This window comes from Gossypium raimondii, chromosome 6 (genome assembly GCF_025698545.1).
Source record: "Gossypium raimondii isolate GPD5lz chromosome 6, ASM2569854v1, whole genome shotgun sequence".
In the NCBI taxonomy this organism is placed as follows: Eukaryota; Viridiplantae; Streptophyta; class Magnoliopsida; order Malvales; family Malvaceae; genus Gossypium; species Gossypium raimondii.
The window spans coordinates 1,957,964-1,971,558 of NC_068570.1; the positions used below are offsets into that span (position 1 = coordinate 1,957,964).

The 13,595-nt window shown below is 30.8% G+C and overlaps 3 protein-coding genes and 1 long non-coding RNA gene across 4 annotated transcripts; 1 reads left to right on the top strand and 3 right to left on the bottom strand.

Moving 5' to 3' along the window:
• Positions 1–338: 338 nt before the first annotated feature.
• On the bottom strand, positions 339–1,193 carry LOC128041645 (uncharacterized). The gene is made up of 2 exons (XR_008196564.1): positions 1,028–1,193; positions 339–885 (listed from the first exon to the last, which is right to left on the bottom strand). It is a non-coding gene; the product is annotated as an uncharacterized LOC128041645 (long non-coding RNA).
• A 5,032-nt stretch (positions 1,194–6,225) lies between these two features.
• On the top strand, positions 6,226–7,249 carry LOC105774187 (transcriptional regulator TAC1). Its single transcript, XM_012596580.2, has one exon. The coding sequence runs from the start codon at positions 6,328–6,330 to the stop codon at positions 6,832–6,834; it is 507 nt and encodes a 168-aa protein (XP_012452034.1). The 5' UTR covers positions 6,226–6,327; the 3' UTR covers positions 6,835–7,249.
• A 20-nt stretch (positions 7,250–7,269) lies between these two features.
• Positions 7,270–9,700, bottom strand: LOC105774186 (putative cyclin-A3-1). Its single transcript, XM_012596578.2, has 7 exons — positions 8,992–9,700; positions 8,671–8,903; positions 8,509–8,584; positions 8,305–8,415; positions 8,061–8,210; positions 7,841–7,975; positions 7,270–7,751 (listed from the first exon to the last, which is right to left on the bottom strand). The coding sequence occupies exons 1-7, from the start codon at positions 9,349–9,351 to the stop codon at positions 7,638–7,640; spliced, it is 1,179 nt and encodes a 392-aa protein (XP_012452032.1). The 5' UTR covers positions 9,352–9,700; the 3' UTR covers positions 7,270–7,637.
• Positions 9,701–12,146: 2,446 nt separating this feature from the next.
• LOC105774703 (peamaclein) lies at positions 12,147–12,855 on the bottom strand. The gene is made up of 2 exons (XM_012597265.2): positions 12,687–12,855; positions 12,147–12,484 (listed from the first exon to the last, which is right to left on the bottom strand). Exons 1-2 carry the CDS (start codon positions 12,766–12,768, stop codon positions 12,300–12,302), a joined length of 267 nt encoding a protein of 88 aa, XP_012452719.1. The 5' UTR covers positions 12,769–12,855; the 3' UTR covers positions 12,147–12,299.
• Between the last annotated feature and the right edge of the window lie 740 nt (positions 12,856–13,595).

Consider the following 13,595-nt stretch of genomic DNA (forward strand, 5'->3'; position numbering starts at 1 on the left):
ATTCTTCAATTTTATCTTACCATTGCAATAGCACCACTGGTTGGTAAGAATTTCTGTAACTTAAAATATACATAGACGCATACATGTATATACCAAATAGTAATGGTTACATCAGTTTGGCTTTGCAAATTAGATGAAATTTTGATTAATACTTATGAAATCGTACAAGTTCAATATGTTCATATATACTAAAATCATTAATTTAATTAGCTTAATTACGTAATTAGAAAAATACAGTCCAATAAACCTTGTATTAGTGTCAACAAGTTCCTTCATCGCCTATAAAAGAAAACGAAAGAAACTCCAAAATTCTCTGTAAAAATATTCAACGAGGAAGAAGAACAAATAGTAGATATAATAAAACAAACAGATACCAACAAATTCTTTTAATGGTGGCACAAGAGATTATAAAGATTATTCTCTGGTACTACCAAATCTCTGAACCCTACTAAAAGTGACCTCTCAAGCTTTTGATATTATGAGGTACTACAAAAAATTAAAAGTTGAATAAAAAAGCCAAAAGTTTCTTCATTTACAGTACACATATATTGCAGTATAGACAAATACAAAGATGATAGTCATGAAAATCCAACAAAATTTTTGAAAAACATGGATGCAAAATGCAATTCATAATAACCCCAGAAAAGATCAAACAAAACCCAACATTATGAAAGCTTTAAAATTCATGTTCCTCCCATGGCTTTCAACGATTGTGAAGTGGATCAGCAGCATTTGGAACCTTCCTCTTGCTTGAAAAGAACACACCAAATGAACCCCTCAAACGTTGTGGCTGCTGCTGCTTGTCCATAGGTATCTTCTCATTGGAAACTGGTGAATGAGCATTGGTGGTGGTGCCAACAAGTAATGGCTCATCTTTAGAATCAGCTGAGATTAACATAGAAGAAAGCAACATTACCACCATTAGTATCCGCAACAGCCTCAACATGCTGTTGGCACCTAGAGAAATCCTGAGTTTTTTTTTTCTTTTTCTTCTATGGTGGATAAATGAAAGAGAGAAGAACCCTACCTCTTCAAGTGTAAGAACAAAATGCAAATAAATGGGTCCAAAAAGCACCAAAAGATAAGTGGACTGGTTTGGAAAATGTAAGAAAAAGGTGAAGAAAGTTGATGTAAATGGTATTGAGTATACCCTGCAAACAAGGGACACACTTCACGAAGAACCATTTTTTTTTTTTTTGCTTTTTTCTTCTTTTATAATATAATAGATTGTGTTTTCCAAAGACTTTCTTCTTTTTCTCTTCACAATCTGTTTTTTTCTTTATGGCATTCAGTCCCTGAAACAAGGGTAATTTTACATGTCCAAAATTATACTAATGGCTCATAGATAGTACTATAGTAGGCATAGATATTGGCTCTTGTGCTTTTAACTTTGTCTGGGTTTTATTTGTATGGTTTGGCAAGTAGTCAATTTTCGCTTTTATAGCTGCTGCTGCTGCTGCTGCTGCTGCTGCTTTCGAGTATCTGAATTCTGAACTTATCAGCTATAAGCTACGCCCATTCTTCTTTCAAGGAACCCTTTTTCCTTTTGCATATAAAAAGCCTTTAAGCTAAACAAAGTCCAAAGAACACGCACATACATATACGTATATACATAAAGCTTGTGTGGTATAAACAAATATTTGCTTAAAGTACACGTTCTGAATTGTCTTATCATGCGATTAAACAGCTACTGCTTGTTCCCGATATATATTTGGCATCCCAGTTTTGAATGTTTAAATATTTAATTTTAGCGAAGGGCTAATATGTGTATTTAATTGATACATTGTCCCAATTTATTAAGAACTTTAATTTTTTAAGGGTTAACATCCCCTGAATTTGTAATATTCTTATAGAAACAAATAATTTTATACACAAAAATAGTAAATTAACATAGTATTACAAATTGGATAATATATTTATCGCATAATATTTTAGAAATAATAGAACCTAATGAATTTAATTATGTCATTTGGTTGAAATTAAAATTTTAAATTTTAAAAAGTATAAAACTAAAATAACTAAATTAAAGTATGGGGAATAAATGCATAATTTACTCATAATACAGAGACTAATAACAACTTCAATTTACAACAATTGTTGTACAAAAATAATTGTCGAAATCATTTTTTGAAAAACAAAAATTTTAGGTCGTCGACTTTAAAAAATGAAAATTGGAAGTCGCCACCAATCTTTTATTGAGGTGTGATTGGATCACCTAAAAAAACGGCTTTGGTCTACGAGTTTTAGAAAAACGGATTCGGGAGTCGGTTACGTACGAGGAAGGATTAGCACCCTCGTAACGCCCAAAATTGGTACCTAGTTAATTAATTAGTGTCTTAATGTCGAAAATTTGAAAATATAATCCTTAGCAAAAACTTAAAAACGTTACTTGTTAAGACCCTTATCATTTCGGAGAAAGAAAATGTCACACCCAATGCGTTAAGGCACAACATTCTAATTTCCTCAAAAATGAATTAGTCTAAAACTCGTGTAATAAAAATTTAAAAGAATATTCATTTGTTTAAGATTTAAGAAATCGCGGCCCAATACGTTAGGGCACAATTCCTCAAAATCTCAAACTTGAAATATTTCCTTTATTTTTTTTTTCAAAAAATCTTTGTCTCGAGAAATCAATACGTCACATCAAATGCGTTAGGATACAACATATTTAACTCCCCAACAACAAGCTTTTTATTTTATATATTTTTTATTAATGAGCAACCCTCGATCGTTGGATTTAAGGAAGAAAATCAGAACCCAATACGTTAGGGCTCAATTTCCTTGAAAATCCTAAATACGAGTGTTATCTCAATTTTGAAAATTTTAAAATCGAAAAAAAAATGATGTGATGCTACATTAAATATAAAATGTAATAATAAATACAACAATGGCATAGAAATAAACGAAATTAATGTACATAAACAATGACATGTAAAATATCAAATGAATATAAATGAAAACATAAATCAATAAGCAAATGAAGGAAATAAACAAAAAATATAAAGAGAAAAAGGTACAAAATATATATACATTTGAACTATGAAGAATAAAAGACATAAAGATAATTTACTCATAAAATTTTGGGTTATAAAACTTATATATATATATAAAATACATAATGCATTTATGAAAACAAGGAAAATATAAATATATACATATAAAATATATTCATGCATTTACAAAAAATGAAATATATAAGTATAATATAAAACGTGGAAAATATTCATAATAAGCTTTGAATGGAGTATAAATGTATGTGTATATATTACAAAATGTATAAACATATAAAAATCATAGAATATGGGCAAACGTATAAATATTATAAAATAAAATGTATATATATATATATGTATAAAAATTATGAAAATAAAATAATAATAAAGTATGTATATAATATGTATATATATTAAAACGTTTAAAATATATATGTATATATATTAACATGCATATGCGCACATATATGTAGGTATAATAATATATAATATAATATAATAATAATAACAAAATTAATAAAAATAGACTAAAAACCTAAAATGAAAAATTAAGGATTAAATTGAAAATCAACAGAATTTAAAAAAAATTGAAGGGCCCAATTAAAAGGCGCGAATAACTCATAGGGCTCGAATGGGAAAATATCTCCATCCTTTTAAACTCGTCACTTTATTAGGGCTAAATAAAATAAATAAATAAAATCCGCAGTGGTATCACCTTCTCCCTTTTTTAAAATCGTAAATAAATAAAAAATAATCGAAAAAGAAAAAAAAGAAAACAGTAAGCCACCTTTAAAAAACTGCCAATCGTTCTCCCTTTTTTATTGATTCTTTTTTTCTACAATGAAGGGAGAGGCCTCAATTTATAGCTGAGCCTCCCCAGATCCAACGCGTTATAGATCAATTACATCAACGGCGAAGATTAAAGGGTATCTACAAATTAAATCTCTAAGATTACAAAATCATATCTTCTAAGATTACATATCATATCTAAGATTACATATCCTCGAAGATTATGTTTCCATATATGAGTCCGGGCTAAAATTGGGTATTACAATAATTATATTCAGACCAACTCTTATTTAAAGCAATGTTCTTCAAGAATAGCCATTGTTTGGGATAGGCTGTATGAAATAAGATTATTCAAGGAAATACATTTTGCGAGTAATTTACCATTGAAATATGAAAGAAATTTACCAAGGTAGTTAAAAGATTTATTGTTAATCTTTCTCTCTAAATTGAGTACTTCTCCCTGCATTCTTGTTCACTATTCATTGTTACCAACAACTTAAAGGTACTATTTTTGTTAATTTAAGTATTTTTAACACTATATTTAGCTTTGCTTTCCGAATTTTACAATTTTATCCTAGTTCCCCTAAACAAAATTACTAATCACCACCTTTTGTATACTATCCGCTTTACGGCCCATGAAAACTAATTCTTTCGGGGTTCCTGATTGTCTCTTCTAATAATGTCGTCTCGAAGATTCGAGCTAAGTTCTTTCACTAGGGCTGCAAATGTGTTTTACTACAACAACCAGTACTTATTGATATCTGTCGTTGCATTCACTGTTACAAAGTTTTCTCTAATCTTCCTTTCTATTATTTTTCAGTATATTCTGTCTCATTTGTTTGCAAAACCTTTAAACTAAGGACGAATCTAATGGGACAGGTAATGACCTAGACTCTCTTAAATGAAAAAATTACTTCTAAATCTTTTTGAAAATGATATAAATTAATATAACGATTGAATTTAAACTCCTAAAACTTTTTTCTTCCTTTTCCTCTGTCTACAAATAAAGAAAATCTACTTTATTACAGTCAAATTAAGTATACTAAATTTTCCTTTTCATGGCTGGTGGATTCTCATAGGAACACATGGATTTGATTAATTTGGCCTAAGTGTTGCCGTAAGACAATGTTCAGTTCCAACAAATATATTTGAAAAGATGAATTGAAATATAAATTATATGTATAATTTATTTTTGGGAGAATATATGATATACATAAATTACATATACAGTTACTAAATAATAACAAGACACGTCATCGTTATATAAAATTAAAAATAATGAAGGATTTATAAATAAATAATAATTAATTATAAATAAATGTTAAAATCCTGAAATTTAAATTTGAGACTTTAAACCCTAAATCAAATGCTCTAAACCCTTAAATTCAATATCATAAATTCGAGAGTTGTTAATTATTTATTTATAATAATTATAATTAATGTTTAATTATGTTTAAATAAAAATATTAGTATTTATTGATAAGTTCTCTATATTTTTGTTTAATTTAATAATAGCATGCCATATTATTATTCACTAATGAAATATAAGACTTATGCATTCGGGTGCAAATTTTTTATTTAGAAAAAAACATGATTGAACATTATTGTTACAGTAAAAGGCAACTTTAAACCTGAAAAATCGTTGCAATGATGGTAAAGACAACCTTAGCCATGCTTTAGGTAAACTTTTGAGAAGATTAAAATTAGGAACTATATTAATGATACATTGTTTACAATAAAATACACTAAAAATAAATATAATAATATTTTTTTTAATGTGGCATGATACTAGGAGTGGAAATAACAATCAAAGCTGCTAACCCAAAGGGCATAATCCAATTGCTAAAAAGGAAGTGCAGTAACCACATGGAAAACAACTACATAGGAATGACCGAACTGATGTTTCTTTATGGAAAGACAAAGAACATGGAAACATATGATAAAAAAAGAAAAAAACCCAGCTTAGTGTTACAACTATCAATCACAATCAACCCAAAACAAAGCCACATGATGGAGAACAAAGAATGTTGACTTATTTCATTAATATGTTTACAATGTCATGATTTTACACCAAGAATACATGTGTTGTCATAAGTAGGAAACAATGGTGAATATAACTAAACCTTGCATTTGATCAAAACGTACAATGCTTGCATTGATATCGATCTGGACTATGCAGTATGGCTCCCCCAGTCAACCAAAATGATATGTTGAAAGTTATGGACTGATGTGGATGGATAAGTGTAGTGTGAACTGCAGACAACTTGAAAGACGAACAATCTCTATAATGGCAGGCAATTCGTACAAGTTTTAAGATTGTGATACCATTGTGTTGTAATTGTTATCGTGACACATCGATCATTGAGTTGCTAGGAATCTAAGTGTTTATAAGACATAAGCAGTGTCCCAAGCAAGCAATACCGGTAAGTAATAAATGGATCTATTCTCTCATCTATTGCTGCTGTAGTTAGTTGTTTCTAGTTGATCCTATAGTTCATCTAATTCTTACAAAGTTTTCATTTTTCGGTATCAAAAAGTAGTAGAAATGTCAGTTAATTACCTGATTAACGAAGGGCATGATGATGGATGCTATGAAGGCAACTCAATGGAGTGGCTGAACTTGAGTCTTGGCAGGCACAGGGATATTGTTGCATCGAAAAGTGGATTACGATCAAATTATGCCTCTAACAAGATCTTCTCGTGCAACTTCTGCAGACGAAAGTTCTATAGTTCGCAAGCACTTGGTGGCCACCAGAATGCACACAAAAGGGAGAGGGGTCGATGCCAGTCAGAAAGGATGATGCCAATGGTTAGTTTGCCAATGACACAATCACTTGGTCTTCAGCCCCATTCACTAGTGTGCCAACTGAACAAAAAACAGAGACGTTCAGTTGCACGATTCAACAATTCAAAGAAAGAGATTATGAAGGCGTGGATAGGATCAATTGACAACAAAACAACATCAAAGTGGATAGGAAGTTATCAAGTGGATTTCCAACCATATAAACCACCACCAGAGTCGCTAAAAGTTGACTTGGAACTTCGACTTTAATCTCTCTATTCCTATATAGGATCAAACTAAAAGCACTTCTAATGTACGAATCTGCTTATAATGATTGGCAAATTGGCAGTATCATTTCATACTTCTCTTAGTGCAGCACAGGCCGACTGATTCTCAACCAGAAATCACTACCTGAAAAAGAAATTTCAGAAGTTAATGGAACACGCACACGAAGAAGCATAATTCGGGTCACAGATCTTTCTACAACAGTTTCATTTCAGCCACATCACCAGAAACAGGAACCATGCCAACTTGCAGATTACCATGTAGCAAAAACAAGATAGCCTCTTTGTTTTTTGTACAAATGAAGAGTTGATATTACAGTATAAACATCCATGAAAAATCAGAGAGCTTAACACCATGAACACATGTTGCATCAAGGTTAAGTCCTGGTATAATTTATCAACTAAATTGAAAGGTAAAAACTTTTACAAATAGGTATGAGCTTTGATTATTTAATGCTACCAAGTAGTGAAATCAACTTGTCAACAATATTTTACATCATTCAACCATAAGGCTTGAAAAATCAATTAAAAGAACATCTATTGACATAGCAAAAAGAACCACTTATAATCAATCAGTCATAATTAAATATGGTTGTTCCGAAAATCACTAATACACTTAAGTTCTATCCGTGTTAGTTGGTAGCACACTACCACCAGCAATGACATATACATCTCCAAGCAACCAAGTGCATCATAGGTGCTGCATCAGCAAGAGTCCCATCTTGTTCTCATATACATTTCACCCACGTTCAAGCCTTGAATTACAAAAATCAGACCATAAATCATGTGTCAAACTTCCACCACTTGAACATCTTCAACATCAATAATCTCAACTTCTTGAACATCTTTGAAATAAGAAGCTGGAATCTCCGGAGAAGCCGGAATTGTTGCCACATATTTGAACTGTTTCAAGAGAAATCAACATTATTTCAATACAACAAGACTATATAAATTATAACCACATCAATGGCTAGTGTTACATGAACACACACCTTATGTTGCTTGTATTTTACTCTAACTGCATGAAGTGAATCTCCTCTTCTACTCAAATACAAGTCATGTAAGATAAGGACACACTCTTTTAGATCAGATGCTTTGTAACCCAAGTTTCGTTGCAAGGCAGAGCTCTATAGAACACAAATGACAAGTTAATATTTCCTAACCATAAACAAAAACCAAAGACAAAAAATTGTAACGAGGACAAAACCATACCCAAGGATGACACTTTGGTCTAATTATAAACCTTGTAAGAAAGATAACAGACGCAGCAACCATGGAAGGTAAAAATTTTACACATCCATAATCCAACAAACTCAACTCTGCAAGATAACACCCAAGGAATTCTAGCTGCAAGCTTGATGCCTATAAAGGATCAAAAGAAACCATACATTCAATAACACATAAAAAATAATAGACATTTAGAATCAATGCAAAAATGTATAGGCACTTTTCTTACTTTGTAATATTCTTGAGCAACTCTAGTGAATCTCCTCAAAAATGTTTTAACTGTAGGATTGCCCAATTCAAACTTCAAGGACTTAAGTATATCTGCTTCCATTTTGACCACCTTCATATATACCCAAAACAATGTTTAATGAAATGAAGCAAAGTCGTACACAAATAAAAGGAGATAAACAAGTGGAATGAAGGTAAGGGTTACCTCATCTTTAGTGTATGTATCATCAGTTATATTGCAAAAATCTTCCACATTTGGAGGAGTGATTTCCTCATACTTTCTGCTTAAAAAAGGACAAAATGTAAGTACAAACAGATTTACAATGATTTCAAACAAAACAACCCATCAAAGAAATTAGAATCTTACGAGGCAATGAGCATTGAAGATACACCCAATAATTGAAGCCTTTGTCTATTGAGAGGATTTAAAGATAAGAATCTATCAATGTATGAAACAGTCATATATAAAGTATCTGAAACAAGCTTGTATTCCTCTGCAACTTCAACTAACCAATCCACTAAAACCCCCCTCATACTCATCCTAACATCCTTTTGCACCTTCTCGATATAATCAGGTAAAGGTCTTCTCTTTGGATCAACCTAATGTCAATCACGTAATAAAAAAATTAACCCTTTAGTCATTCCAGCAGATTAAATAGATATAATAAGTGAGAAACAGGGGAAATACCTCCATTTGATGAAGATATCCATAAATATCAGAAGCATAATACCCACACATTTGTGGGTCATTAGACATAGCATCAAAATCCTCCTTTTTTTCATCTCCACCTTCCAAAAGAACCCGTCTTACCACTTTAGACTTTGCTTTCACCTTCCCTTTACATTGCAATTTCTGGGCTGTTGTTGTTGTTGGTGGTTTCTTCCCTTGAACCTTACTCACCGACCCAGCAACGTTATTAGAAAGCTCACCTAAAACAACCCTTTTCTTATTGGTCACATTCTCATCTGTTATCCCAGCCAATTCAGCTGTTCTCTTCTTAGCAACAGTAGACCTTGTTAGTCTCACACAATTCTCCTGACCCGCCATTGCTTCTTTGCTTTAGGTTTTACCCTTTGGGGTGCAAAGAGAGAAAGGGGTTGGAGAGAAGAGAAGAGAAGAGAGAGATGGAGTGAAAGGAAAGGAAAGAGAAGGGGGTGAATAAAAGGGGGGTGAAATGAAAAGCGCCATTTTGGGATTTTGTTTTCAAAACATGGGGGATTGGCGGTATACTTGGGAGGTAACTCTGTGCTCATATTTTGGGTTCTTTTAGTTTATTTTTTTCAAGTTTTTGGGAGGGTTTTTGCGGCCTCCATAAATTTCAATCCTCCTTTTTGGGGTTTCAAATTTTGAAAACCAGAGATAAAAATTATATTTTTTTGGTGGATTGGGGGGGATTTTGGGAATAGGGAGCGCGGGTTGGCTCCTTCACACTCTCTTATCTATTTCTATTGGTTAAAATCAGTCATAGGTCCCTTTACTCTTTACAATTTTAGAGTTTAGTCTTTTTACTTTTCAAATTTTAAAATTTTAAGTCCAATTGTTAACGCTGTTAAAATTATTTCGTTAAAACCATATTTATTACAACATCATTTTTTTATTTTTATCACTACCAAGTGAATATTTTTCTTTTACTTTTAGAATACTACATCAACAAATTTAACAAAAAATTTACCAAGATTAACAATTTGATTTGAATGTTGAAATCGAAAACTAGAGAAATTATGATTATATCATAATCTAATTATAAAATTATTTTTAGTGGTAATCATCTATCATGATAGATGAAAAATTTTAGTGGGTAATTTTAACTATGTATTCACTTAATTAATGGTCTCAAGACTTTCATAACATTAATGAATCACAAACTTAGATTTTCTTAGATAATTTTGTTAATTTAGCAAATAAGAGTTCGCGTATAATGATCGCGGAGATAATTTTTTGTAATGCTTATATTCTTGTTTTACCAAATTTTGATAAGAATTTTGAGGTTGAGCGTAATACTTTTAGTGTAGATATCAGTACAACCAGTGAAATTTAATGTAACATGCGTTTGAACTACTTGACCTGTGATAAAAGAATTGTATGCCTTTAAGGGCATTGGAAGCTTGGCAACATTATCTATTGTCAATGGAATTTGTGGTTCACATTGACTATTAATCCTTTCCTTATGTGATAAGGTATAAGAAAGGTAAAGAATAATATAGTGGTTGACACGTATACATTGCATGTTAAACTTTTTAAGAATTGAGTATATCAAAGATTTTGCATGCTATTGATGCCCATTGTTCAAGTAGTTTTTAAGCATGTGAACATGGTGCATTTGACAAGTTTTATAAGCACAAAAGATATATCTATATTGAAACAATAAACTTTTGTGGATTGTTAGTTTGATAGGCTCGTAGTTGTGGGTTTACGAGTCATGTTGGTGCCACAAAGACTTCTGACATCTTCGATTAGCATTACGTGCAAACTTGTTGAGAAATATCGCTCTAATTGCACATCCTATTGGTGTATGAAGTTATTAAATCATTGCTAGCAAATTAAACAAAGTGCTTGCAACAAGTGACAAGAAAATGGGCACTTCTTTGACATCAAATCTGAAAGCCAAAAAAATAAAACGAACATGCATGAGGATTTTTTACGCAGCTCGGTTTTTCTATGTCTAATGAGCCTAGCTCAGTGAGAAATACTTACTATCTTCAGTACTTACAACAAGTGATCATAATCTATCACACACCCGTGACAATTTCCTCACCTTTGCACCTTGAAGAATGATACTCTCACCACTAAATTCACCACACGACACCAAAGGTTTTACTAACAATATGCACTTATACAATAAGATTCCTCACTTAGAACATAATTAAATTCTCAATTCTCCCCGTACATGAATCTATACAATAAATTGTGTACATTATAATAATAGAGAACGAAACAAACGTGGACTCTTGCCAACTAATCTCATAGAGTTTCAATCTAATCCAACTCCCTTGATTTAAGGGTTACATAAGGGTGATCTGATTCGATCCAATCTCTAAATATGTTTCTCCAAATGATAAGATCTTCATTAAAGGTAAAGGAGTGTTCGAAATATTTAAGAAAATTAAGGATAGTGTTTATTGTATTATTCCACCTATTGGAATATCCAAAAACCAATCATAAGATGATTATAATACATACTTTTACCTTATTTTATTAATAAAGACATTTCTATTATTATGTTTAATCTATATTTTATATAGTAAATAAATTAAATAATAACAACGCCTAAAATAATGTGACTATTCTTAAATTGTCCTTAATCAAATATTATTATGGATCAGGACAACAATAATACATTGATATGCCGAGTCAAACGCATAAAGAAATTAAATATTTATTTTACTTTAAAATAATATAAATTTAATTATTATTTAAATTAAGATAATTTTAACATGTAATCAATATGATTGTATCTTTAATTATTTTAATACAATTATAATGCTAATAATTTATCATTATTATTTATCATAAATGTTACTTTTTATTTATAATATTTTATTTTGGTATAATATTAATTTTACTAAAATTTAATTTTTACTATAATTATGCACATATTTTATTTTAATCTTCTTGATGATCAATTTTTAGTCACAAACATATATTTCTAAAATAACTGGCGGAATATTTTAAAATTTTGAACCAACAAAATTTCAACTTATTTAAAAATAATATGATGACTAAATTCTAATTTTTGTTACCTTTTGAATTGTTTTACGCTAATTATTATAATTAAAATTAATTGAATATTAAATACGTAAAATTACGCGTAATATATATAAATAACCAACAACAAGAGCATATTCATAAATCATATATCTAAGGACCCAATTTATTCATTTAGGATATTTTACATATTTAACATTAAGGGTCCTCCCACAACATCATTTGTTAAATCTTTATAAGGGTATCAAGGCAAAATAAATACATACAAGTAATTATGGGGAAAAAAACATCTAAGGGCACTTGGATTTGCCCTTAGAGTTCTTCATGTCCCTATAACAAGGGCACTCATCTTTATGCCCAAATGTCCCAGATGGAACACAATGACATTTCTCACAACAAATCCCACAATATTTCAAACACCTGTCTTGAACCCCTGCCTTTGAGCACCTCACCGCACACTTTGAGTCACAAAAATCTGCAATACCATATAGTCCATGAACCAACAAAGCTACACATATATAAATCAACACGAACCCCCATGGGTGTTCACTGTTCACCCTATAGCTCAAGTTGCAGGTTTGAGTCGTGGTGCGTATGTGACGGTGATGGTATGTGAATTATACTAATATATATATATATATAAATCAACCTAAAGCTTAACTTTGTTTTTAACTTACCCGAACCGGCAATCGAGACCTCGAAGAAACAAGAGCTGAGAGCAAGAGAAACAAGCAAGAAAAGCACCAATACCATCTTCATTTTTCTTGATCTTTGTTTATAAATAAGCACAAAGAGATATAAAGAAAAAATGGTAATATATATTGGCAATGGAAAAGAGCTTGGGGCAGGAGCTTGTTTATATAGCCATGGTGGAGAGAGGTAGTGGTAGGTAAAAAAAGAGAGTAATGGAAATCGTTTATTAAAAGTACTTAGTAACAACAAGAAATTAGTGAATTACAGACTGTTTCGTAGGTTTTTTGGTTTGGTGGGGTTGCTTTATGGCTTTAGCTACATTACCTCTTCGGTTACATGACTATAATGTTCAAAGGAACATCATGTACCAAGTTCATTGCATGTATTAATGGCTTTAAGTTATTGCCAACTCAATTTGTCTCATGAATTTTGCATTCATTCGTTTTAAATGTGAGTTTTTTTTTTTTAACTAAAATATGAGAAGAGTGGATTTGATTTGTATATAAATATATATAATTATAGATTTTGATTATATATTCTCATTTTGACCCAATGTTTAAAACTACCCATAGCCCCTTTTCAACCCGTAAATAGGAGGATAATGCGCTTCAGCACACTTAAACCCACGTCCTCTTGCATTGCCAATAATGCTCACGCCAATCATACTAAGATTCAATCAGCCGAGTGGTATATTTTTCTTATATTATTAAAATATCTTTTTATATACAACATAAGTTATATTATTATAAGAATATTTTTATTTTTTCATAATTTTATATAAAATCAATTACGAGGAGATTTTAACATTTGGGACAATAAATTTTAAATATCTAACTAATGCATCATTTAATTTTTATATTAATTTTTAATAAATATATTTGTTATTTTAAAAT